General features: G+C 52.5%; 1 protein-coding gene across 2 annotated transcripts; it reads left to right on the plus strand.

Moving 5' to 3' along the window:
- Positions 1-761: 761 nt before the first annotated feature.
- Il22ra1 (interleukin 22 receptor subunit alpha 1) lies at positions 762-24,588 on the plus strand. 2 transcript variants are annotated; one of them, XM_075945985.1, is made up of 7 exons: positions 762-917; positions 4,824-4,956; positions 5,709-5,884; positions 8,863-9,038; positions 13,836-13,974; positions 19,264-19,385; positions 21,405-24,588. In XM_075945985.1, the coding sequence occupies exons 1-7, from the start codon at positions 869-871 to the stop codon at positions 22,347-22,349; spliced, it is 1,740 nt and encodes a 579-aa protein (XP_075802100.1). In that variant the 5' UTR covers positions 762-868; the 3' UTR covers positions 22,350-24,588. The 2 variants fall into 2 exon arrangements, with proteins under 2 accessions (XP_075802100.1, XP_075802099.1); XM_075945984.1 differs by lacking the exons at positions 4,824-4,956; positions 5,709-5,884.
- Positions 24,589-25,095: the final 507 nt, after the last annotated feature.

The following is a 25,095-nucleotide window of genomic DNA, read 5'->3' on the forward strand; positions in this document are numbered from 1 at the left end:
CAGCATCTCTTGTTGCCCACTGCTGCATCCGCAGGCTATCTGGGCCACCAGTGTCCAGACATCCTCCTGTCTCTGTCTCCCATCCACCCAGAGGAGTGTAGGGACCACAGACACTGGACCTTCGTGTCCACCCATGTCCATCCTGTGTCACTGAGGTTGCAGGGTCTGAACGCAGGTCTTTCTGCTTGCTTGAAAACACACAGCCCACTGAGTCATCTCCACTCCAATTTCCCCCTACTTTTTAGAGATTCTTCATCCAAGATTCAGCAGCCCTGCCAGGAGGAGGCTGTTCCAAGTGCACTGCTCAGCCTGAGGGGACAGGATAGGTGCAGGAAAAGGAGCATCAAGCTCCCTGCATTTCCTCCTTGTTTGGTCAAAACCAAGCCAAGGAGCCATTGCCGGAGAATGCCCTGGTTTGGCCCCTCATTTGTCCCCGTCTTTTCCTCAGGATAAATCCTCTTGTAATGGAATTATTAGGGCAGTGATATGCACCGGGGGCAGGCTTTGATTGCTGCCTGATAAGAACGTACTTCAGTTTTGCCTTCCCCACCTCTGAGCGCACTGATACACCACCAGGGGCCCTGGGATGAATCAGTCATCAGACCAGATAAACAAGCCCTTCTGCTGCCGGTGCCTCCTCTGCACTCAAGAAGGGAACCTCCCTTGGATCTCACCCAGGTCCTAGAATTCCTCAGCACGAGGCTAGGCACCTTTGTACCCCTGCCTAGAGCTCACTCTGCTCTCCTCTCCCCGCCCTATGCCGGGCGGAGTCAGCTGCCAAAGCGGCAAGACTTCACACACACACACAGAGCCCAGCCTCCTTGCAGGGTCCAGAGCCGAGGCCCAAAGGGGCCATTGGCGGGAGCCAATGAAGACACTACTGACCATGACCATCCTAGCTGTGGGATCCCTAGCCGGTGAGTGCTTCCTAACCTGTCCTCAAATCCCCCTACAGCAACAGCCAGGGAGCACATTGGCCTCCTCGTGCCCCAAGTTTCATTTTCTTCCTCGCTGGCACTGGACTGGGAGTTGGGTTTTCCTGGAGACAGAGATGGCTTACTCCAGGTAGCCGGAGGAGATAGTAGAGTACCCTAGATCCTGGCTTCCTGAAGGGACTCAATTGACCTTCAAGTATGCAGGCATTGGCCAGCTGTCTGAACCGGGGGTGCTGAGCCCCCACCCCCCAGTAGGTAGAGTCTTGGCCTGGGGGTGGCTAACACTTCATGTTCAGCTTCTGACCAAGAAGGGGACAACAGGCTAGACAATGCTGGAGTTAGGTCACTGTCTCTGTCCTTGTCCCCTCAGGCCACTCTGGATGGACCAGAAAAGAGTGGTCAGGTGGGCTGCACTAATGTGCCAGGGTGCCCATAGAAACGATAAAGTGAGTGTTGGGGTTCATACCTGTGAGAACTTCACATGAGATGTGGGCTTGGTCTGTTCTCCTGAAATGGAAACCAAGGATTCTCTCTCAGAAGTCGGAGCTCAGGCATGATGGAAGAAGTGGTCCAACATAGTGCAGAATTCGGTCCCTAAAGAGACAAACGCTCTGGCTCCTCTCTCCAAACAGTACAGATGGTCCCTTAGCATCAGCAGGACTTCTCCACAGTCCTGCCTGTGATGGGCTATGGAGATTCGAAGCAGCATCCCCCTAGTCCCCAAAGCATGTTCTCGTACATCCAACAAATTGTGGTGTGGAGCTGTGGCTCTCCCAACACTTTAAGGGAGTGGGGGAACGGATAGAAGCCTGAGGTGACCGGTGCCTAACATTAGCCGCAGACACAGGCTCCCACCCCAGCTCTCAGGCTGGCTCCAGGTCACTGTGGATGTCCGCTGTGCGTTTTTCCTTAGCTCCCCTGCCAAGCGCCAACTGATACATTGTTTTTCCACACAAATGTGAAACCTGTCTTTTATAAAGTGGCCAGACAGCCAGACTCCCCACTATACATCTCCTCCTTTCCCCGGGTTGCACAATTGTAGACTTTCAACCAGGAAGTCTAGGAATGGCACCGGACGGAGGCGGGGGGGGGGGGGAGCAGATGAATTTAAAGGGGAAAGAAGAGGAGAGAGAGAAGCCTCATTGGACCCCTAAGTTAGGAGGGGCTCTGCCCATGTCAGGAAGCCCACTTCAGGTCCTCGCCACCTCTGCTTCCCTTTAATTCTTTTATTGACGTGCTCCCAGCCTCTCCCAGCCCAGACATCCAGGACTGTCCCCAGTAGCTGCCTGCTCCGCAAACCCCAGCCTTCTCTCATATCTACCCTCTCTCCATGATGGGGCTCACCCCATGCCCCCCAGAAGCCACTGCTTAAGTCTGTATTACTTCTGCTGGTCGCTCGTCCCAGCCTCCGACTCAGCTCCAACAGAGAACTCTAGAACTGGCCTCGAATCTGCCCAGCCCAGGATCCAATCAGACTGTTAGTCATATCTCGGGGCTCAGCAACACAGCCACCACACTGGGAACACTCGAACACTGTCCCCAAGGTCCCACTGTCTGGGCTTTCGGGAAGCCTGGAAAACAAAGATTGCCACAGCTGCTGACCCAGGCTGACCCAGATGCAGGGAGGTGTAACCAGGGGACCTGCAGTAACAGGGACGGGCTGTTCCTGTCGTCTGCCCACCCTCACCCCTGCAATGCATAGATGCCTCTCAAAAGAACTCTGTAGACCTGGACTATAGGAATCCTCCCTTCAAGCCCTCTGCCTGCTCATAGTCAGGTGTGGGGGAGGAAGGCCTAGACACGTCAAAGATATATGTCCTCAAGGCCTCCACTCAAACCCCGCACCTGTCCTTTTCCCACCCTCGCCAACCAGGCTGTTCTCATATGTCGAAGCTAGAATGGCTCTGCTGCCACCATCTGCCCCTTCTTCAGCACAGGCAGGGTCAGGACTGAAGGGAAGGGTCTGTAAGCCACAGGCTCTTTACTGACAGGAACCTTGCTTCCGACGCAGCAAGTCCCTCCCTGGCCTCCCTGGGGACCCAGGCCTGCCTGGTCTTTTCCTTGCCTAAAGCTGAGCAAAAAGCCTGAGCTGGAAACAGTAATGGACAGACAGATTCTGTTTGGGCTTGGGGTTGGAGTTTAGGGGACTAGGGGTTGAAGCCAGGGCCTCAAGCCTGTTCAGCCCTGTTCTGTCTCTGAGCTATACCCCCAGCACCCGTCGCAAATTCCTCACACTGTCTTCTGTCCTTCTCTCTCCTCCCATCTTCCTTGAACTGGTCTCCTCCCAGGACTCTGATGCCCCCACTTAGCAGAGGTGGAGGAGGACATTGCTCCCCACACAGATTCCTGCTTTCCCAGCCTCTCCCTTCCTCTCAGGCCAGGCAGAGTTCTGTGCAGTGCTGGTCACCTTCACAGACCACATAGCCATGGGACCCTGTCAGATGCTAGCTGAGACACTGGTCTATAGCCCTGGATGAGCCTCAGTTGTTCTCATTCATGAAATGGGAGCAGCAGTAGTCACCGTCCCGTAGGGTGAGTGTTCGGTGCATGGAGAGGCTTGGGCCAGCAGCCAGCAGCTGGCGCACCCTTCCCGAGCGTCAGCTGCGGCTGTTGTCATCCTTGTCTGTTGCTAAGTCAGTCAAATTGTCCCCGCTCTAGACTTAAGGAAACGAGATCAAATTGCTTAAACAATTTCCCCCATGGTGACCTGCCCGTATGTCAGCATCCTGCTCCCTGTAAGGTGTTGGTGTAGATGGTATCTTTGCTGTCCACAGAGGCAACATGGCTAGTAGGTGGGGGCTGACATGAAAAGAATTCACAATTCCTTCTCCGTCACTGTGTGAAGTGGTTGACTTCGGACACGTGTTGTCTTGGGGCTTTTACCTGGAGGACTCTAAAGTCAGGTTAAGGATGCCACCCTCGGTGTTGAATAGTGAATGAGATAGTAAATATTCACAAGGTGTAAGGAAGTCTGACCGCTCCGCTGCTGCTGGGGGTAGGGGGAGAATTCAATGCACTGTAGCTGCTTTAGGAAACCTCGTGGTAATTCCCTCAAGAGCTAAGAATAAAGGCTGAGCCTCGGCAGCAGAGTGCTCTCCTATCAACGTCTGAGACTGTGGGTTCCATCCTCAGCACTGCAGAAGAGAAATGAATAGGTAGGTAGGTAGGTCGGTCGGTCGGTCGGTCGGTCGATCGATCGATCAATCGATTGATCAATAGAGTTAAAGATAGAGCTACCAAGACATGTACCCAAGAGAATTATATATGAAATTGTATCCACTCTACATGCACACCCAAGGGAATTAGAAACCCATGTCCACTTAATTTTTTTTTGCACAAATGGTCACATCAGCATTGTTCAAAATAGTGGAAAAATGTAAAAACTGTAAATACAAATGTCCATCAACCGGTGATAGATAAACAAAATATGATATATCCATACAGTGGAATATTATCCAATCATAAAAAATAGACAAATACTAATGCATGCTGTGGATGAAACTTGACAGCCCTGCTAAGGGAAAGAAGCCAGACACGGGGAAAAGCCAGGGTGTAAAGGACTTGAAAATCCAGAACTGGAAAGCCCTAAGAAAAATAAAACAGATTTGTGATTACCAGGAACTGGGGGTGGGGTGGGGGGTGGGCTGCAACCACCAAAGATGTAGTTTCTTTTGTGGATAATGAAAACGTTCTAGAATTAGGTAGTCGTGACAGCTGCGCAGAGGAGGGACTGATCTTAGAAGACAGTGACCCCAACACTTAAATGGCGGATGTCGTGGAGGGTGAACCATGGCTCACAAAGCAGGGAGCAGCATTGGAGAATGAAGGTGGGGGGAGGGGTCCTCAGTCTGCAAACCCACTGGCTCACCCCGCTCCTGCCTCCTGCAGCTCACACTGCTGCTGACAAGTCTGGTCTCCTTCGAAATGTGAAATTCCAGTCCAGCAACTTTGAAAACATCTTGATATGGGAGGCTGGACCCAACAGCACCCTGGACACGGTCTACAGCGTGAAGTATAAGAGGCAGGTATCTCATCCCAACTGACCCCCTCATGACCCTGCTCTGCAGCACCTCCAGGATACCCCCAACTCCAAATGTCCCCACACAGACCAAGCTCTGCTCCCTTACATACAATCAGAGGTACAGGCAGTAGAGTCAGACTCTCCACGTGTGAGAACCAGCTCCAACCGCATAGCCTTGGGCAGTCAGGGGAGCCTTAGTTTCCCCATTTGTTAAGGGTGGGTAATGACATCACCAGGACGCATGCCCGCTGTGTGGTGAAGTTCTAATCTAATAACTGGTTGTCATGGGTGAGTCTTGGTCCTCAGAAGCTTCTCCCATGCCTCCTGCCTGGGTCTAGCTTCAGCCCATTCACAAGGCCCAGGTCCTTTCTTGGCCCTGCCACTTCAACATGTGGCAAGTCGCACCCTGTCTCTGAGCGTCTGTCTCTGAGCCTGTGAATTAGGGCTCACAGGTTTGGAAATAGGGGCCAGGTGGCAAGGATCACAGAATACGGACTCAAGATGGCAGGGTTCGGTCTGGCCATCACGTGTCCCCTTCAAACACTGCCACGGCTTTCTCCTCTGAGTACAGTTTCCTCTCTTGAGCACAACACACACACTTGCCTATAAGGACCATTGTTGTGAGAGCTGACCTCAGTGTCCACACAGACAGCCTCGATGCTGGGTAAACACCAGATGCCCTTATCATCATGAAACCACAGGCCTAGCGGAGCGATTCATTCACTGTGTGCCCTGCCTGCCCTCACATACAGGTATGGAGAAAATGAGTGGCTGGCCAAGGCAGGCTGCCAACGGATCACCCGGAAGTCCTGCAACCTAACTCTGGAGACGGGCAACCTCACCGAATTTTACTATGCCAATGTCACAGCTGTGAACCCAGGAAATCAAGGACACAAGAGAAGTGGCCGCTTCAGCCCACAGCAACACAGTAAGGGAGGGTGTCTGCTCACTTCAGGAAGGGGAGAAGCATGTCTTAGGGGAGGGGCCAGGCTAGCCTGCACATCTGGAGAATGCAGAGAGCATTTGGGGTAAAGAGAGTGGATGGGGACCCAGCAAGTCTCTGGCTTTCAGAGGTTATCACAGGCCAGGGCACAACCCAGGAGGTGTTTCTCTACCTCTGCTCAGAACTTCCTAGTTTTGAGGAGACCCCACCACCACATCAGAGGCTCCTGATTCACATCTCCACTCTCCTGGTACCTCTTGCTCATCCTCCCAGGATGTAAAACCCTCCATTTCTTCCTTTGCTGGTAAATCTTAGATAAGATTCAATTCCTCCCTTGGCCACGCCAGTCCTGCCTTTGCCCAGCCCACGACTGAAACTCTATATTCAATGGGTCTCATTCTCTGCTGGCTTCTGCTGCAGCGCCTCCATTCCTCCCCGGGTCTGGGGGCTTAACTCAGCATAGGCTCCAAAGAGAGTCCCTGCATCCAGCCCTGGCCACCTGATCTCAGCCGGTCCAAGCCAGCTGAGATCTTTATTTATCCTTTATCTTTACTTATTCCCCGTCACAGTGACCCTCTGATTCAACCAAATGAAACTGAAAAATAGTTTGAAAAAAATATTGCATCGGCATAGCCTGCCCACATTCTTCTTGCGATACACATCTGTTTACATAGTACTTGCCATTATCTGTTAACAGTAGACGCATTTAGGTTGAGCACAGTACTGGGCCTCTCTACGCAATGGACTAAGAACTATGGATTGATGCATTGGTGAGGCAATCCAAAACCAGTCCCCACAGACACCGAGAGACCCTGTGCACTGTTCACGTAGTCTTCATGGCTTAGGCCACAACTAGCAAAGACTGTGTTGGCTTATATGTGTATTGTTAACCTCCCCGACAAAGGCATGCACTCCAAGACAGTCTTTGGAATCGACTATGTTCCGTGCCATTAATGGAGTGCACGGTACACGGAAAGGACTCCATATATAGCCACTGAATGAATGAATGAATGAATGAATGAACAAATGAATGAACACCAGGTACCAAACCCTATGCACACGAAGCACGTGGCGACGCCAACTGACTTACGAAGTCACAATTCCCTGTGTTTTGGGACAGGCTTTTAGTCTGAAGCCCTACCTGGCTTGGACATCACTTTGTAGCTCAGGCTAATCTCGAAATAGTAGGGTCCTAGTTTGCTTGCTGTTGCTGTGGTAAACACCGACCGGAAGGGAGGCAAGGGCTTATCTAAGGCTCACATATCCAGATCACAGTTCATCCCTGAAGGACACAAGGCAGAAACCGTGGAGGAAAGCTGCCGTCCGGCTTGCTCTCAGGCTCAGGTGCAGCTAATTTTCTCATACAGCCCAGGCCTGTCTGACTAGGGATGGCTCCACCCACAGTGGGCTGGACCTCCTACATCAATTACAGTCAAGAAAATGCCCCACAGACACTCACATAGGCCCATCTGATGAGGGAGGGATTCTGCCTCAGCCTCCTGATCTGGTGTCACGTTCTTGTTTTTGAAAGTCCCTTTTTCCATATCGTGGTGTCCTGAACTTTGCCCATGTTATGAAAACATTTTACTCAACCTGGTTTCTTTCCCACACCTATGGAACAACCTATTCGGTGGTGGAATCCCAATTCCCTTTTCTTTTTGAGTACATTTTTCTTCTTTGTTTAAGATTTCTTCTTCACATTTATTATATATATTGTGTGTGTGTTTGTCTGTCTGTGTGTCCGTGTGTGTGACTGTGTGTGTCCGTCCATCTGTATGTCAGTGTGTGTGTGGAGGTCAGAGGGCAACTTCCAGGAGTTTGTTCTCTCGTTCTATCACGTGGTTCCCAGGGACTGAACTCAGATCATTAGACTTGGTGGCAAGCACCTTTACCCAGTGCAGCCATCTTGCCGGCTCTAGCTCTGCTTGTCAATTCCACTGGAGCAAACATTCTTTGACTATGGTGTTCTAAACCTTGGAGGACAGCAAATCATTGTTAGACTTTTGCAAATTAGATTCAGGGCAAGTAGGGTGCACGAACTCCTGAAATTGGATGAAAAATTTTTGTGTACTTGCGTTTTCATGGAGAATAGAGCTGAATCAATCACCAAATTTATATATATATATGTATGTATATGTGTGTGTGTGTGCACAGGGGCTGGCGACATGGCTCAGTCAGCTCTTGTTATATAACTATGAGGGCTTTAGTTTGAATCCCCAGCACCCATGTAAAAATAAAAACATCCAGGCATGGTTGTACTTGGTGTCTTGCCTGTGACTGCATCCCTGCAGTGTGGAGACAGGCAGATCCTAGGAGCTCAGGGGCCAAGCCAGTCTGAAATGATGAGCTTCCAGTTCAGTGAGAGGACCTAACTCAAGCCTCCCAGTGTTCTGACTGGCAAGCTAGCTCAGCAATTAAGAGTACTGGCTGCTCTTGCAGAGGACCCAGGTCCAATTCCCAGCATCCACATAGCCCACAACCATCTGAACTCAGTTCCAGGGGACCTGAAACTCTCTTCAATTCCTTGGGCACCAGGTACACACATATCACATGTACAAACATGCAGGGGCAACATTCACACATATAGAATAAACCCAATATCCTCCTCTGGCCTCCACACACACACACACACACACACATTGTTTTTTAGAAAATTCCATCTTGAGAGAGTGACTCTTGGGAGCAGAAGCAATAGTATTGGGCCTGGTATTATTCAGACTCTGTCATTGATGCTCCCAAAGTCGTCCTTGCAGCAGACTAAGGGGAAGAGTGTTCCAGGCACACTCACCCAGGGGATGCCAGGGCTAAGATGCACCTTCCCACCAGGTACCTCCCATCCACTCTCTGTCACCCCTGGGCAGGCTCACTCTTGGACACCAGCCATTCAAAGGCCTCTCTTTTCACACGCTGAGTTAGTTGCTGCTCCACAAATCGTTCTGAGCTTTTCTCTCTCCCCATTGTAGCCACCATCAGACCACCAGACGTGACCTGTATCCCCAAAGTGAGGTCTATTCAGATGCTGATCCACCCCACCTTCACACCCATCCTCTCGGAAGATGGTCACCGGCTAACCCTGGAGGAGATTTTCCCCGACCTGTTCTACAGCTTAGAACTCCGCGTCAACCACACCTACCAAATGGTAAATACAGGTCATGCTCCGTGCCTCCACAGGAGCCCCCTCCCCTTGCAAGAATATTGGACTGATTTCAGCAAAAGTGGTGCTTTATATGAAAGGGCACTTCCTTGGGAGGCTCCTAGAGTTCTAGTGGGGTCATGAGCCGTGACCTCCACCTCTGGGCTTACACGTACCTTAGCACGTTCAAGGTTCTGACAAGTCCTGCTGAGCCACGGCTTCAACTTTATAACAGGCAAGCTTTTCATATTTATTGGACAGGGTTCGTTTTGTTTGTTTTGTACATTGGTTGGTATTCGTTGTTGTTTGTTTGTTTGTTTGAGGCAGAGTATCGCTCTGTAATCCAAGATGGTCTGGAGCTCACCACAAACTCATAGCAATCCTCCTGCTTCAGTACTAGTATTATAGGCATGTGTACCTGGGCCTGGTTCAGAAAACTTTATTGTTTTTATTATATTGCCTAATATCATTCAATATCCTAGTGAACAATATGTTTCTATTACTACCCCCCCCCCCTCCCTCGCTTGCTCGCTCTCACTCTCTCGATTTTCGAGGCAGGTTTTCTCTGGGTAGCCCTGGCTGTCCTGGAACTCACTCTGGAGTCCAGGCCTGCCTCTGCCTCCCAAACGCTGGGATTAAGGGTGTGGCCACCACCTCCCAGTCATTCACCCCCTTTAGAAAATGTTGGTGTGGTGGGGCAGCAGCCGTAGCTTTGTTGGTGGAGTCCTTGTCTAGCGTGTGCGAAGCTCTGGTTTTGGTTCCCCAAACCACAGAAACAAAGTGTGGTGGTGTACACTTGTCATCCAGCTCAGAGGCGGAGGCAGGGGGATCAGGAGGAGTTCAGGACCGTTCTCAACACCAGCCTGGCCTGTGTGAGACTGTGTCTAAAAAAGACAGAGAAAGGAAATTAAAATCCTGGAGTCAGCTTGGAAGGGCTTGGGGAAACTGTGTGTAGGGAGTGGTTTAAGACAGGTCCTAAGGACAGGTCAGCCCGGCAACTGGCAGACAATATGCAAATGATCTGATTGTGTACACTTCCTAGTGTGTGCCATTAATTCATGACTCAGTTGGGTGAACATTTATTTCCTCCTCTGCAGTTCTGGAAAAAAAAATCCCTCAAAGAGTGAATAACCTAGTGGGTGGGGGAGGGGTTAAGACAAGAATTGTAACAGGCGGGGCTGCACGTCAGCTCGGCACGACCTAAGGGACTGTGGAAAACTCTCGGGTGGCCCATGCCACTTTCTGAGGCAGGCAAGAAAGTCATGTACCTTCATCATAGCTTCGTGAGTGGGAGCTAGCGTCTCCATCTTCGAGATGGGAAGACACAGGCTCAGAGAGGCCGAGCCACTGGCTGCTCCACAGCTGTGGGCGAAACCTCCATTTGTTGTTGCACCATGGTCAGAAAGAGAAGCAAGACCCCATACAGTGTTTTTCCAAAGCACAAAGCCAGCCTCTCTGGCTGGAGCGTGTAGCCACGAGGCAGTTTTCTGGCACTTGCCTTGGACCCGTGGCTTCAGAACCACCCAGGGTAATCACTCGAAGTGCAGCTCCTGGGGGCCCTGGCAGACATAACTTAAGGAACAGAAGGAGTCTCAGAGGTGCCGGCTGGCAAGGCGGGAGGGGCACGGCGGAGCAGAGCAATGCAGATCACAGAAAGGGGACCCGGGAAGAGGCCAGGGCCTGACTCAGGCTTCAGGGACACATCCAGTGACTTCCTCCAGAAGACCACTCCCCAACCCTCACCACTTTCTAGAGAAGCCATCAGCTTACACGTCCATCAAGGAATTTGTTAGGTCAGAACCCCCAGCAACCCATCTTCTCTGGACACACCCTCACAGACACCCAGACAGCTTCGCAGTCTCCTAAGTGGCTCTCAATTCAATCAAGCTGATGAGATTACCCATCAGGGGCCCCTCCCAGTTTGCAGCTGCCTGGCTGAGACCTGGATTGGAGTGACCATTCCACAGGGGACTGACTCTTCCTTCGCTGCAAAACATGAGGACCTCGGGTGTGGATGGACTGTGGAGACGAGCTGGAGGAGCCTGTCGGGACTGTGGGGTGCAGGTGGTAGAGGAATTCTACAGTTGTCATGGGAACAGCGGGAGATTACCTCGTCATCAAAGTAACTCCTGATAAATATTTGGGTTGGACTAAAGATTTTATGGTTCCTGATTTCTAATTTAATTTGCCCTGCGGTCCGTGAGCCTGCTCTATCTGAATTAGTCTTTTTAAGCTCATGAAGGTTTATTTTATGGCCTGCCATCTGCTTGGCTTCTGAAGAAAATAAGTGTGTTTGGAAGGGCAGGGTAGTGTGTTCAACAAACATCAACTAGATAGTGGAGGCTAAGGGAGCGCTCAGTATGTATCTCTTCCGACAGGGGTTGTCGGGGGGGGGGGGGGGCACAGGAGCGGCGGCTGTTTTGTTCTTTTAACTAATTGAACTAACTCCTCAGCTAGGGATGTGAGTTTATTATTTCCCCTTAGTTCTGTGTATCTTTCTCTCATACATCTTGAAACCCTTATTAAACATATGCATGCATGGTTATTACATCTTCCTGATAAGCTGGCCTCTAATCGTGATAGAATTCCCCCTTTCTGTCGCCTGGGGAAGTCCACTTCCTCTGACATGGATATTAACACTCCAGTTTCCTTATAATATGCGTGATATAGACATGCGTATGTATTTCAAGGTTTATTTACTATGTATGAGTGTTTGGACTGCACTTATGTTTTGTATCACGTGCATGCTTGATGCCCCTAGAGGTCAGAAGAGGGCATCGGGCCCTCTGGAACTGGAATTATGGGTGGTTGTGAGCCATTATATGGGTGCTGAAAACTGAGCCTGGATTCTTCAAGATCAGTGAGTGCTCTTAAACACTGAGCCGTCTCTCCAGGCCCCAAAAGAGAAGCTGGGGAGATGGGCTCTGACATGGGTGCTGGGAACTGAACTCTCAGAGTTTTGATTGTGAACCTTAGCTTTTAATGTCTGAGCTATCGATCCAGGCCTCGTGCCTTTCTATAACCATTTTTCGTTAACCTGTGTTTCTATATTTAAAATGCATTTATACAGACACTATTCCGACAGAGTATTCTTTCTGCGGTTTGTGTATTGTGCACTGTGGGGGCATGCATATGTCACAGCACATGTGTGGAGGTCAGAGGACAATGTGCAGGAATTGGTTCTCTCCTTCCTCCATGTGGGTCCCAGGGACTGAACTCAGATCCCCAGTTTTGGCAGCAAGCACCTTTACCTACTGAGCCATCTCTCCCACCCTCATTTATGATGAACCTATTTCCTTTTACAACCTTGAGCACAATTTGACAGCTGATTCAAAATTATTGTATGTGACACCCAATGCTCTGGTCATGCTGGGTCACAGTTTTTGCTTTCATTGGTGTTTTGTAATGTGTGCTGGATATTATGAATGCCACGTTGAAGGGACTCTGGGTTGTGTGATAACCTCCAAAGGGTGTAGATTCATCTTTGTTCTTTTGGAGAGTTTGTTGTTTGTTTGTTTGTGTGTAAGTCTCCCACTATAGCCCAGGCTAACCTGGAACTTATTTTGTAACTGGCAGCAATTCTCCTATGTCTGCCTCCCGACTGCCACCACGCCCAACTTTCTGTGGTGTTTTGGCTGGACTTCATGCTCGGGTGTCTCCATTTCAGGCTTTTACGTTCATTGAGGCATGGAGGCTGCCTCACACACGCGGTGTGTATGAGAAGGCATCCAGGGGTAGATAGAGCTGAGTTCATACAGAGAACCTGGGCTGCCTCCACACAGTGTTCCTGTCTCTGGTTTGCCCCTCATTTCCCAGCCACTGTGATCACCCCAGACTCTGTCCTCTGGTTGTTCCAATCATCAAAATGACGTGGCCTCTAGGCTTCAGCCGCCCGTAAAGGGTAGGGTGGAATCTTCCTTCAGGATAAAAGACTTGGTCGCCATTATTCCTCCCTCATCTCCCAGCGCTCCCTCTGTTGCCTGCTCTCCAGCACCTTTAGACAGTTATTTTTTCCCATTTTGGTCGTTTTATTCACTGCTTTTCATCGCCATGATAAAGCACCTGACGGGAGAGCTTAAAGGGAAGAATTCGCTCTGAGGATCGCGGCTCCGGAGGACTCGGTCTGGGGTGGCTGGCACCCTATACTTGGGCAGAATTGGTGGTGGCAGGAACATATGTCAGAGAAGGCTCCTCATACACAGAAAATAGAAAGCAGAGAGAGAAGAGAGGAGGGGCCATGAGGGGAAGGCAGAGCCCTGAGCCAGGGGCTATAGATGAGGTTTGACCAGGATGTTGCCTTCTGAATGTGGACTTTCTCCAAGTCCCTGGAGAAAGATCACGGTGGCACCAAGAAGAATGTGCCAGTGAACGGGGACCAAGCCAGAGATGAGTGAGCAGTCAGGGGCTACTGCAGAGCCCAGCTGGGGAGAGCAGGGCAGGAGGAGCAGAAGGGTAGGGGACATAAGAGTGGGGGGAGGGCAGGGGTGATGATAGAGGTGGCAGGGGAGAGGCAGGGATGGTGGCAGGGATCACCCTGTCACCACAGCGGCTGAGAGCTGCAGGCTGCCGAGACGTGACAGACCAGGTGCTAGCAGGAAGGTTCAGAGAGCTTGAGGACTGAATTAAGGATAAAAGACGATGGGGGAGCAGAATGAAGAGCCACCAGCTGAGCTGCCCAGTCAGGCTGGCTGATGGGGTCATCTGAGTGTCAGGAAGAGGAATGAAGAGGGGTGTGTGTGTGTGTGTGTGTGTGTGTGTGTGTGTGTGTGTGTGCAATCACGCTGGGTTCTCTGTCCATTTCAGCACCTTGAAGGCAAACAGAGAGAATATGAGTTCCTTGGCCTGACTCCCGACACAGAGTTCCTCGGGTCCACCACAGTTTTGGCTCCGATGTGGTCCAAGAGAAGCGCCCCCTACGTGTGTCAAGTGAAGACGTTGCCTGGTGAGTTCAACTGAGGCCGTGGGGGAGGATTCCCGAGTGTCCGGCTTAACCCCCCCCCTTCCTCCCTGTAACCAAGGGGATGCTTGGCGGGGTTCTGAGAACCCTTGGAGATTGGCGGTGTCCTAAGATTGATCTTTGTTTATCCACAGCCCGGCTGTCTAATGGGTCCCACTTAGTGAATGTTTAATCACCGCCCTCAGCCAACGCCTGGATTTCTTTTCCCTGGCCCAGCTTTGTGTAAACTCTGGCAAAGCATATATAAATTATCAACTCAAGGAACATACACTCAGGGAGGAGGTGTGCAGGGGTGGGGACAGGAAGGACAAACTGATCCTCAGTGTCTTCCAAGCCGGTGAACTATAATGGCAATAATGGTGGCTTGCATTTCTGCTCAGCGGACCAGGGACCGTGACTCCTGCACAGTCGGGGTGGGGCGCGGGAGGTGGGGGAGATGCCTTAATCATTTCATTCTACAGAAGAGGAAACAGGTTCAGAATGGTAACATCATTTACCCAAAGTCACACAAGAAGTAAAGGAGGAAATGAGGCCCAAAGCCAGTGACTCTGTTCTACCCGCCATGTTTCTTCTCGGGGAGACAGAGGCACGCCCACTTCCTCTGGCACAATCTCAGGACTCGGGTTACGGCTCAGTAGCAGAGCACAGGCCAAGTTTGGGGTTCCATCCCCAGCAATGGGAAACAGGCTAACAAAAACTGCGGAGCATCTGCTCTTTGGTTAGACGCACGTAAGAGTCGTGATGCTTTGAGCTGCCTGGTAGAGCAGGACGGTGACGTCAGTGGGCGGGGTTGACTGTGAGGCTGGGGGCCCGCCCGAACCCATCACGTTCAGGTGACTTCCGCCAACTACAGTCTCCCTCAGAACTCAGTTTGGGAACTGGACAACGGGGCCTGGCACTGGGTGAAAAATGGTCCCGGTCCTCAGCTTTGTCCGGAAACTCAGCCCTTCAGAACCTGCAAGACGCTGGCTTCTCTGCCTGAATCCCAGGGCATTATCTGGCAAGAGACATAGCTGGAGGACAGCCAGCCCTGGCCGAAGGCACGGGGCATGCCCTTCCTTCGTGAGGGACCCGGGTACCAGAATAGAACCTGGCAAGCAGGAGGCCAGGAACAGAAACCACTCTGTGGATGCCAAGCTGGGGCGTGTATAATGTGATCTTTGACCTTCACCCCAACCTCGCTGGATATGCTTCACGTATCCCCAGGCACCCCACCCCACCCTGCTTCTGGACAGCCGATGGGCCCCTCCTCACCCACCACCCTGTGGGCTTGACCTCACATGAGCTGGCTTGCAATGCCACACTAGGTTTTGCTTAGATTTGGCTTTCTTGTTATGTTTTAAGACAGCGTCTCCCTCTGTAGCCCAGGCTAGCCTCCAGCTCCTGATCCTCTGCCTCAGCCTCTTGAAATAACAGGCATACACCACTTTCACCTGAGACCATCTCTGCTTTCATCTGAAGCTTGCTTTTCTTGGGTGTTTCTTGCCAATGGAACTAAGATGCTTGCTCCTTAAAGAACAAAGTATAGTATAAACCCTTCCAGCAATTACAAACAATCTGTCGCCGACATACCAGATGCTTTATACATTCTTTCATCTTCATGATTGCATATATTACTTAATTTTTAAAACAACCCCCCCAAAAATGTTGATAGGATAATCCTCATTTTATACAGGAGGAACTCTGGCTCAGAGAGGTTAAGTAACTTATCACATGGCTACACAGCTGATCAGTGAACCCAGTTAGCTTTGCCTGACGCTAACCACCACCTTACAATCTAGCGTACAGCTAGCTCCTTCCACCACAGGCTTGCTAAGCATCTCCATTCCAGAGTGAACCATCCCTCCCTTGACCCTAGTCTAGGTTTGGCCTCTCCCCAGATTCCAGAATCCCCTCTTTAATTCCTCAGGATGCCTGGGAGCTACAGAATATTATCCCAGCATGTCGGTGGGGTAAAGGGGTCTCAAAGTTGTCTCACTTCGTTTATTTTACAAATGAGGCACAATTGTACATTGTCTGTGGGGATGTGCTCTGGAGTTGGTACTCTTCCGCTGGGGAGCTGTCTGACCCTGGGCAGGTCACTGAACCTCTCTAGGCCTCATCCTTCTTGCCTTAGAAGAGGAGAGCATCCCCATCCTTCTGTGTGTCTTGGTGATTTGCTGGGAGAGCCTGGGTGTGCAGGCAGCTGTTACAAAGATGCTGGAGCAGAGAGGGCTGCACAGCAGGGAAGATGCTCAGCTCATTGATAGCAAAACGGACCCCTAAGGTCCCTGCTCCTCATCTTTAGGTTGCCATTTTCTCACCCTGCCTCCACATGGGTGAAGTGACGTATGTAAGCTATCAGGCTGAGGATGTCCATGTTCCCGTCTTGTCCTGGTACAAAGAGTGATGGCTTCCCACGAACACTGGGCACAGTGTAGAGGCATTCACGTCCTTCACTGTAGCAGTGACAGGGGCCAGCCCATGACTTCAGGTTGGCCCAGATCCCCCAAGGCCCCAGGTTGGAGGAGGCTGGAAGTCAAGGTTCTGAGATCTCTACAATATCTGATAATGGACTCCCTCACTGAAGTCAGCTGGGGCCACAGGAGGCATGGGGCATGAAGGAAAGGAGGCGATGTGGGGGGCCAGGACCCCAGATAATGTAAACAGCTGGTCTCCGGAGCTTCCACCAGCCTCTGCCTCCCCAGCTTTTCACAAGTGCCACTCAGCCTGACCACAGGACAGCACAGGGAGAGAGTCTCAGTACTCTGCCTCTCTCCCTTCTCAGAGGCTCGGTGCCCCACAGGGTCCTCCGCCAATGCCAGAGACAGGGGACAGGTTTTCCTCAATCTACCCTCTGACCCCCTCAGATCCCAGCCAGTGGGACCCTGCCCGCTCACTGCCCTCCTTCCAGAAGCTCTTCCTCTGACACACGCAATGAAGAAGCCCCTAGCAACAGTGACAGATCCGTCTGGACCATCAGTGATTCTCAACCTTCCCAATGCTACGACACTTAATTACAGCTCCTCATGTCGTGGTGACCCCCCAATCATGATTATTTCTGCTGCTATTTCATAACTAATTTTGCTACTGTTATGAATCATCATGTAAATGATGGTCTTCGTTGATCCCTGTTTGTGACCCCTGGGTTGAGAACCCCTGTTCTAGACCCTTCTACAGCACACTCTGACTAGCAGACACATGGAAGTCCCCGTGCCTAATAACAGAGCTTGTGTCCTGACCAGGCTCACCTGCTGAAGGAAGGTATCAGCTAGCATACAGACGCTTGGTCCAGAGAGTGACCAGAAAGTGTCTAGATGCAGGTCTGAACGAGCTGGCCGTGTGGGCTGGGACATCAGCGGGCAGTCGAGGCCCCTGGCTGTATGAGTTGGAACCACACTGAGGAAACAGACCTGAAGAGAGGCCTTCCCTACATCTCACTTTGGTTTTTAAGGCAGGGTCTCACGTAGCCAAAACAGCCTTGAGCTCACCCTGTACTCGCGGGTTGCCTTGAGCATCTGGTCAACTTCTGCCTCCCGGATGCTGAGACTTCAGGCCTGCACCCTGCTTACACAGTGCTCATCCAGGACGTCCGCTGCGCTCTAGTGCATCCGCTGTGCTCTAGTGTGTCCAGGGCATCCGCTGCACTCTAGTGTGTCCAGGGCGTCCGCTGTGCTCTAGTGTGTCCAGGGCGTCCGCTGCGCTCTAGTGTGTCCAGGGTGTCCGCTGTGCTCTAGTGTGTCCAGGGTGTCCGCTGTGCTCTAGTGTGTCCAGGGCGTCCGCTGCGCTCTAGTGTGTCCAGGCGTCCACTGCGCTCTAGTGTGTCCAGGGCGTCCGCTGTGCTCTAGTGTGTCCAGGGCGTCCGCTGCGCTCTAGTGTGTCCAGGCGTCCACTGCGCTCTAGTGTGTCCAGGGCGTCCGCTGCGCTCTAGTGTGTCCAGGCGTCCACTGCGCTCTAGTGTGTCCAGGGCGTCCGCTGTGCTCTAGTGTGTCCAGGGCGTCCGCTGCGCTCTAGTATGTCCAGGGTGTCCGCTGTGCTCTAGTGTGTCCAGGGCGTCCGCTGCGCTCTAGTGTGTCCAGGCGTCCACTGCGCTCTAGTGTGTCCAGGGCGTCCGCTGTGCTCTAGTGTGTCCAGGGCGTCCGCTGCGCTCTAGTGTGTCCAGGCGTCCACTGCGCTCTAGTGTGTCCAGGGCGTCCGCTGTGCTCTAGTGTGTCCAGGGCGTCCGCTGCGCTCTAGTGTGTCCAGGCGTCCACTGCGCTCTAGTGTGTCCAGGGTGTCCGCTGTGCTCTAGTGTGTCCAGGGCGTCCGCTGCGCTCTAGTATGTCCAGGGTGTCCGCTGTGCTCTAGTGTGTCCAGGGCGTCCGCTGCGCTCTAGTGTGTCCAGGCGTCCACTGCGCTCTAGTGTGTCCAGGGCGTCCGCTGTGCTCTAGTGTGTCCAGGGCGTCCGCTGCGCTCTAGTGTGTCCAGGCGTCCACTGCGCTCTAGTGTGTCCAGGGTGTCCGCTGTGCTCTAGTGTGTCCAGGGCGTCCGCTGTGCTCTAGTATGTCCAGGGTGTCCGCTGCGCTCTAGTGTGTCCAGGGTGTCCTCTGTGCTCTAGTGTGTCCAGGGCGTCTGCTGTGCTCTAGTATGTCCAGGGTGTCCGCTGTGCTCTAGTGTGTCCAGGGTGTCCTCTGTGCTCTAGTGTGTCCGCTGCGCTCTAGTGTGTCCAGGGCGTCTGCTGTGCTCTAGTGTGTCCAGGGCGTCTGCTGTGCTCTAGTGTGTCCAGGGCGTCTGCTGTGCTCTAGTATGTCCAGGGTGTCTGCTGCGTTCTAGTGTGTCCAGGGTGTCCGCTGCGCTCTAGTGTGTCCAGGGCGTCTGCTGTGCTCTAGTATGTCCAGGGTGTCCGCTGTGCTCTAGTGTGTCCAGGGTGTCCGCTGTGCTCTAGTGTGTCCAGGGTGTCCGCTGTGCTCTAGTGTGTCCAGGGCGTCCGCTGTGCTCTAGTACGTCCACTGCGCTCTAGTGTGTCCAGGGCGTCCACTGAGCTCTAGTGTGTCCAGGGCGTCCGCTGTGCTCTAGTGTGTCCAGGGCGTCCGCTGTGCTCTAGTGTGTCCAGGGCGTCCGCTGTGCTCTAGTGTGTCCCGGGCTTTGGGAGAGCTGGGCAAGCCCTCCACCAACCAAGCTACATCCCTAGCAAGACATTTTGCCCTTGAAGGTGGTGAAGAACTCATCCTAACTGTGAGGGTCACATCGATTTTGCTCAGGACGGAGCCCAGAGGTCTCGAAGCCTCACCAGTCTTCCTCTGTCCTCTTCTGCAGACCGGACGTGGGCCTACTCCTTCTCCGGTGCCGTGCTGTTCTCCATGGGTTTCCTTGTCGGCTTGCTCTGCTATCTAGGCTACAAATATGTCACCAAGCCACCCGTGCCTCCTAACTCACTGGTGAGTCTCCCACCTGGGGCTAGAGAGGGGTATCTTGGGGAGACCCTCCAAGGCCCTGAGCACAGGGGAAGCCCCTGAGCAGTGCAAAGTTCTGCCTCAAAGCAGGTTGGGTTATAAAGAGGGTTCCGCAGGTTCAGGGTGTGTGAAGAAGGTGTACAGTCCGGGCAGTGGGATTGAAAAGGGGTGCCCAGTGGCTTGAAAGCATCAAGGCCAGATGGGAATGCAGGTCCTGGGGAACATCAGGGGCTGAGCAATGGGACTCTATAAAGCTGCAGAACACTGAAAGTCAAAGTTCAGTGTGTGCGTACGGTCATGTAACCCCAGGACTACAGGTACTGCTGATACAGAAGAATCTCAAGGTCCAGGTCAGACTGAGATGCATAGTGAGACTTTATCTGACAAACCTTCCCTCACCACCAACCAAGAAAAAGATCAAAAACAAGCAAAGAAATAAATCAAAAACTCAGGCAGAGGGATGATTATCCCAGCACTCAGAAGATGGAGGCAGGGGGATTGGGATTTTAAGCTCCTCCTTAGCTACAGAGTGAGTGAGAGCCTGTCTCACAACATGGAACAGAGGCTGGGGATGCAGGCTCAGTTAGCAGCGTGCTGCCTCTGCATGCACCAGACCCTGGGTTTGACTCCTAGCGCTGTGATCCCAGCACTCACAGAAGGGGAAGCAGGAGGAACGCTAGGTCATCCTTGGCTATAGATCAAGTTCAAAGCTAGCCTGGGCTACATAAAGCCCTGCCTCAAGAAAACAAAACCAGCCACTCACCGTGGCGCACATCTTTAATCCCAGCACTCAAGAGACAGAGGCAAGAGGATCTCTGTGAGTTCAAGGCCAGCCTGGTCTACATAGCAAGTTCCAGGTCAGTCAGGGCTGCATAGAGAGACCCTGTCTCAAAACAACAACAAAAAAAAATCAAAACTAAACAAAAAGCCCCAGGTCTGCCCTGCAAGGCCACCCGCTGCCACTTTTTTTTTTCTCATGAGAATCAGGCTTCAGATTGTAACATGAGCTCTCTAATTTCAAATACTCACACCTAGTTTTAGCACTGAGTCCCTAGGGAGTCAACACATCCCATCAGCGGTCCCACCTGGCTGTGGGCCCAGCCTCTGCTCTAGCAGCAAGGTCACCATCACAGCCTCGGGCTGCTCAGTGTGACTCTGGAGCCAACTCTCCATCTGGGGGGCTCAGATGGCATTTTGCATGGTGTCACAGTCCTGGTTATCCATTGCCTCTCGACCTCTTCCAGTCCTTCCCGCATCACCAACCTTTTCCACCTCATAGCCATGCAAGCCACAACCTTGAGGAAGCCCAAAATCTGGACCATCTACTTCCTGGGCTGTCAATCACCTGGAGCAAGGAGATCCTAAGTTACTCTACCAGGTGTACAGACCACAGCATCCATTTCCTTGTAGGCCTTGGTTTTTCAAAACGTGGTCTCACGATAGAGCCCAGGTTCACCTCAAACTCAAGCTCTTTGTAGGTCAGCCTTTCTAGCATGAGCTGTCTCAGATGCTGGGTGCATTTGGAGGGAACTCTGTGGGCAGGGATGAGTTACATACATCTTGAATGGACCTCCCCCCCAGTGCCTTGACAACCTGCACAGAGGTCCTTGTGTACCCATATCACAAAACAGAACATGGAACTGGAGGAATGGCTTCATGTAAACATGAAGATCAGAATTAGGACCCCCAAATTCACATACGTGCTTGGAAGGTGTGGCAGCCCACCCATAAATCTAGTGCCCTAGAGGCAAAGATCTGGAATTCTCAGATCAAGATGGTTAGTTAGACCCGCCACATTGGCGAGCTCTGGGCTCATTATCAATATCCTGCCTTGATATAGAAGACGAAGAATGACCAAAGATACTGGGTGTCGGTCTCTGGCTTCCACACGCATGTGCGTGCACACGCACTCAAGCACCCATGAGCACACACGTCATGTACAATGTCAAAAGAAAAAAAGAAAGCAGGACACGTGCTGAAGGGTGGATTCTTGTCTTCCCGCAGAACGTCCAGCGTGTCCTGACCTTTCAGCCCCTACGATTCATCCAGGAGCACGTGCTGGTCCCTGTCTTGGACCTCCGTGGCCCGGGAAGTCACGCTCAGCCCATCCAGTACTCTCAAGTGTTGATCCCCGGGCCCAGGGAGCTGCCTGGAGCTACACAGCGGCACAGCCTGCCTGAGGTCACCTACATAGGGCAGTCAGATGCCTCCATCCTCCGGCCCACCAACGTGCCACCTCAGCAGACATTGTCCCCACCGTCCTATGCCCCAAAGGCTGTCACCGAGGTCCAGACCCCTTCCTATGCACCTCAGATAGCTTCTGATGCCAAAACTCTGGTCTACTCGCCACAGCAGCTGATGAAGACCCAACCTTCCACCTATAATGCGCAGGGCGTTCTGGATAGCTGGGCTGCTTCCTATGCTGTGTGTGGCGAAGACACTGGCCAAGACTCCACTCCTGAGGTCCTCTCCAGTCCCAAACACCTCAAGTCCAAAGGTCAGCTCCACGGAGACACACTTGCTGAAAGTTGTCTCCCGGGGGACCTTTCTCTGCAGGGAGTCACCTCCTTGGCTGACAAGGAGGTAAAAAGACCAAAATCACTCCCCCCACCTCTGGGGTTTTGCACAGGCAGAGGGCCTGACTTTAAGGCACTGCACAGTGATGAACCAGAGACACCAGGGTACCTGAAGGGAGCATTATCCCTCCTGTCCTCGGTCCAGATCGAGGGCCACCCTGTCTCCCTCCCTTTGCACACCCATTCCCTCTCATGTTCCCCCTCCGACCAGGAACCAAGTCCCTGGGGCCTGCTGGACTCCCTCGTGTGTCCCAAGGACGAAGGTCTGGAGGCTGAGACTGAGCCCAGTGCTGCAGCATCTGAGCTGGAGCAGCCCACAGAGCTGGACTCTCTTTTCAAAGGCTTGGCCCTGACTGTGCAATGGGAATCCTGAAGGGAGATCAAAGCGAGCAGGCCTGGGCACCCTCCTGCCTGACCCCCGCTGACAACCCCACACCCACAGGCTCTAAGGCCCAGCCCCAGGTGGGTACCCTGGTGAGAGCCAGCAAAAGGAAGATTTGGGCCCCAAGTGGGAACACGAACGTACGGTGAAGGCTCTAAGGGAGAGACGACAGGCGGGCAGCATATTCAAATGGCCTGTGCCACCGAGCCCAGCAGGTAAGACAGAGGGAGCTGTAATGCAGGAGACCTTCCTAGAGACCCGTGCCACCCCGTCCCTCAGCTCCTAGGCCATTGGGCCGGAGGCTGCCTATCTTCACTTGCTTTCTGACCAGCTCCCTAATCTAATTTAGCCAAGGGTGAGACAGCTACCTTCTCTGAAAGAGCTTGGGTTGGAAGCCAGGGGGCCCAGCACAGCCAGCACTTCCGCCAAGGCCAGAGGCAGCACTGTGGCAAGACTTCCGGGCAGAGTGTGGCTAAGGGCTCACTCCCTGCCGCCGGTCCCTTCTTTGCTCTTCTGTGAGAGGCTTCACTCTGGAATGGCCCGTTAGTCCATCGTCCATCATAAGATGAAGGGGGTGCCACACAAAACTCTTCGGCAGGTAGCAGTCCAGAGAAAAGCATTTGAACGGGACATGGGACCATGAAACCCAGAGGCTTTAGAATCTCAGCACGCCTGGGCTCACACTCCGGCCTCTCCACTATATGACAAGTGGATTAGCTAGCTCAGATTTTAGCTTCCTCATCGATGAAACAGGGATCATCACGTCCTCCTTCCAAGGATGACATTAATGTCTGGGAGGTGCTTTGTAGCAGGGCCCAAAACACGGTCACTGTCTTCGGCTAGGATTTTTTTTTCAATCTGAAAACACAAGGGAGGGCCTCCTCCCATTCATGTCGGCTCATGGGCGTCTTCTCGTGGGAAAGAGCCTGTCGTAGGCAGGGACTGGGCTATCCAGGGCAGACAGGAGGAGTCTCTACAGGGCTTTCTGGAAACAGGCCCAGAGGCAACAGATGGCACAGAGCCTTCTCTTTGAAGTTGGAGGTGGAAGCAGTCTGGACAGAGGCCATCACAGGGCCTTTTTGGCATGGAGGGAGCCCCAGGCCTGTCTGCCCCATCTCACGATACCATGGCGGTACAACGCCACCCTGGCCCCCTAATCCTGTGCCTGTACCCAAGAACAGGAAGCATCTTTTACTCTCTGCTGAGAGGAAGCCATGCCCATTAGACCACTCCCATCTCAGACAGGCCTTACCAGGAGGAACCCAAGACCCGGGCCTACCCAAGGCTCTGCCGTGGAGTTGGCCCTCAAACGCAGGGCCTTTTGTGTCGAGCGGGTGCTCTCTACCCTGTTGAAATTCTTGGGGACTGAGCCTGACCAAACACAGAGAAGAAAGGGCCCCTTAAAGCGTTCCTGAGAGATAAGTGCCCTCCCTATCACCTTCTTGCCCCAAATTTCTGAGACACAACACCAAACTCCATCTGCATCACGGTGGCCTTCCACTGTCCTCACCTGTTTCCCCTTCTCTTCCCCACCTCATTCCCTTAATGGCACAGGGTGACAGGTGGGGCTCTTATCTGTATGTCATTAATATTTAACCTCCCTCCGAGGTCACTGACCCAGTATCTCTGACCAAAGGTTAACTGCCTCTCCTTTGTTTATGAGTAAAAAGAACGGCGGGCCTGTTCTGACTTGGTCAGTGAACCCAGAGGTGTGGAGATGCTTTTATGGAAGGCCATAAACTGGCTGCCATCTCCGAGAGCTATGCATGTGGCAACCATAACAAAAAAACAAGGGAAGAAGCAAGAGTGTCTAAGGAGGAGCCTGTGGTACCCCGATCTGGGGGCCCCTCTGGGATCACCACACACACTCCTCCCCTGGCATCCCAGGCCTATGGCTGGGTTGGGTCCTGCTAGAAGGCAGGATGTCAAAGTTCCTCCATGTCTCCAGTGAGCTTGGCTTTCCTGGGAACCCTCCCCTGCCCTATAACCTGGAAAGCCTCCAGCTCTGCCTGCTGTGCCCTGTCCCACCTAGAGAAAGGTGAGTCCCCAAGTCACCTGCTTCACAAGCAAAGACAAAGAAAAGTGACCGCAGCATTTCCCCAACTTTATCCTCCGGGGAGGGGGTCCAAAACCCCAGACCCCTGTCCAGCTGGAACCCACGAGCTGGGTGCAGCCAAGGAAAGCTGGGACTGCATCCCAACATGAAATAGTAAACCTGCTTAAAACATCACGAGATGCTTCTGTCTTTCTATTTTTTCTCTTCGGAATGCAGTTGCTTGCTTTTGCAAGTGTGAAGTTGACGGTGTCGTATCCAGAAGATGCCTGAAACCTCAGGTGCTATCAGACGCTCTGGTGTGCTACACACCTGGCATAAAGCTTAATTTGTAAAGCAGGCTCACAGAGAGACTCACAACCACAGCAACTACACTAGAGCAATAGGAAGCACAGTGAAGGGGACTGGAGCACAGTGGGTGGGTACCACAGAGAGTGGATGCACCGGACCACACGACGATGCACGTCTCTGGCTTGACATCTTACGTCAACTGGGATACAGAGTAACATAAAACTTATAGATTATGGGGTTGGCATCGTGGCTCGGTGGCTAAGAGCACTGGGTGCTCTTTCAGAGGACCCAGGGCCGATTCCCTGCATCCACAAGGTGGCTCAAAATCGTCTATAACGCCTGTCTCCAGGGATCTAGCGCCCTCCCCTGAACTCGGTGGGTACTGCATGCAGG

The sequence above is a fragment of the Microtus pennsylvanicus genome, chromosome 13 (assembly GCF_037038515.1).
Source record: "Microtus pennsylvanicus isolate mMicPen1 chromosome 13, mMicPen1.hap1, whole genome shotgun sequence".
Classification (NCBI taxonomy): Eukaryota; Metazoa; Chordata; class Mammalia; order Rodentia; family Cricetidae; genus Microtus; species Microtus pennsylvanicus.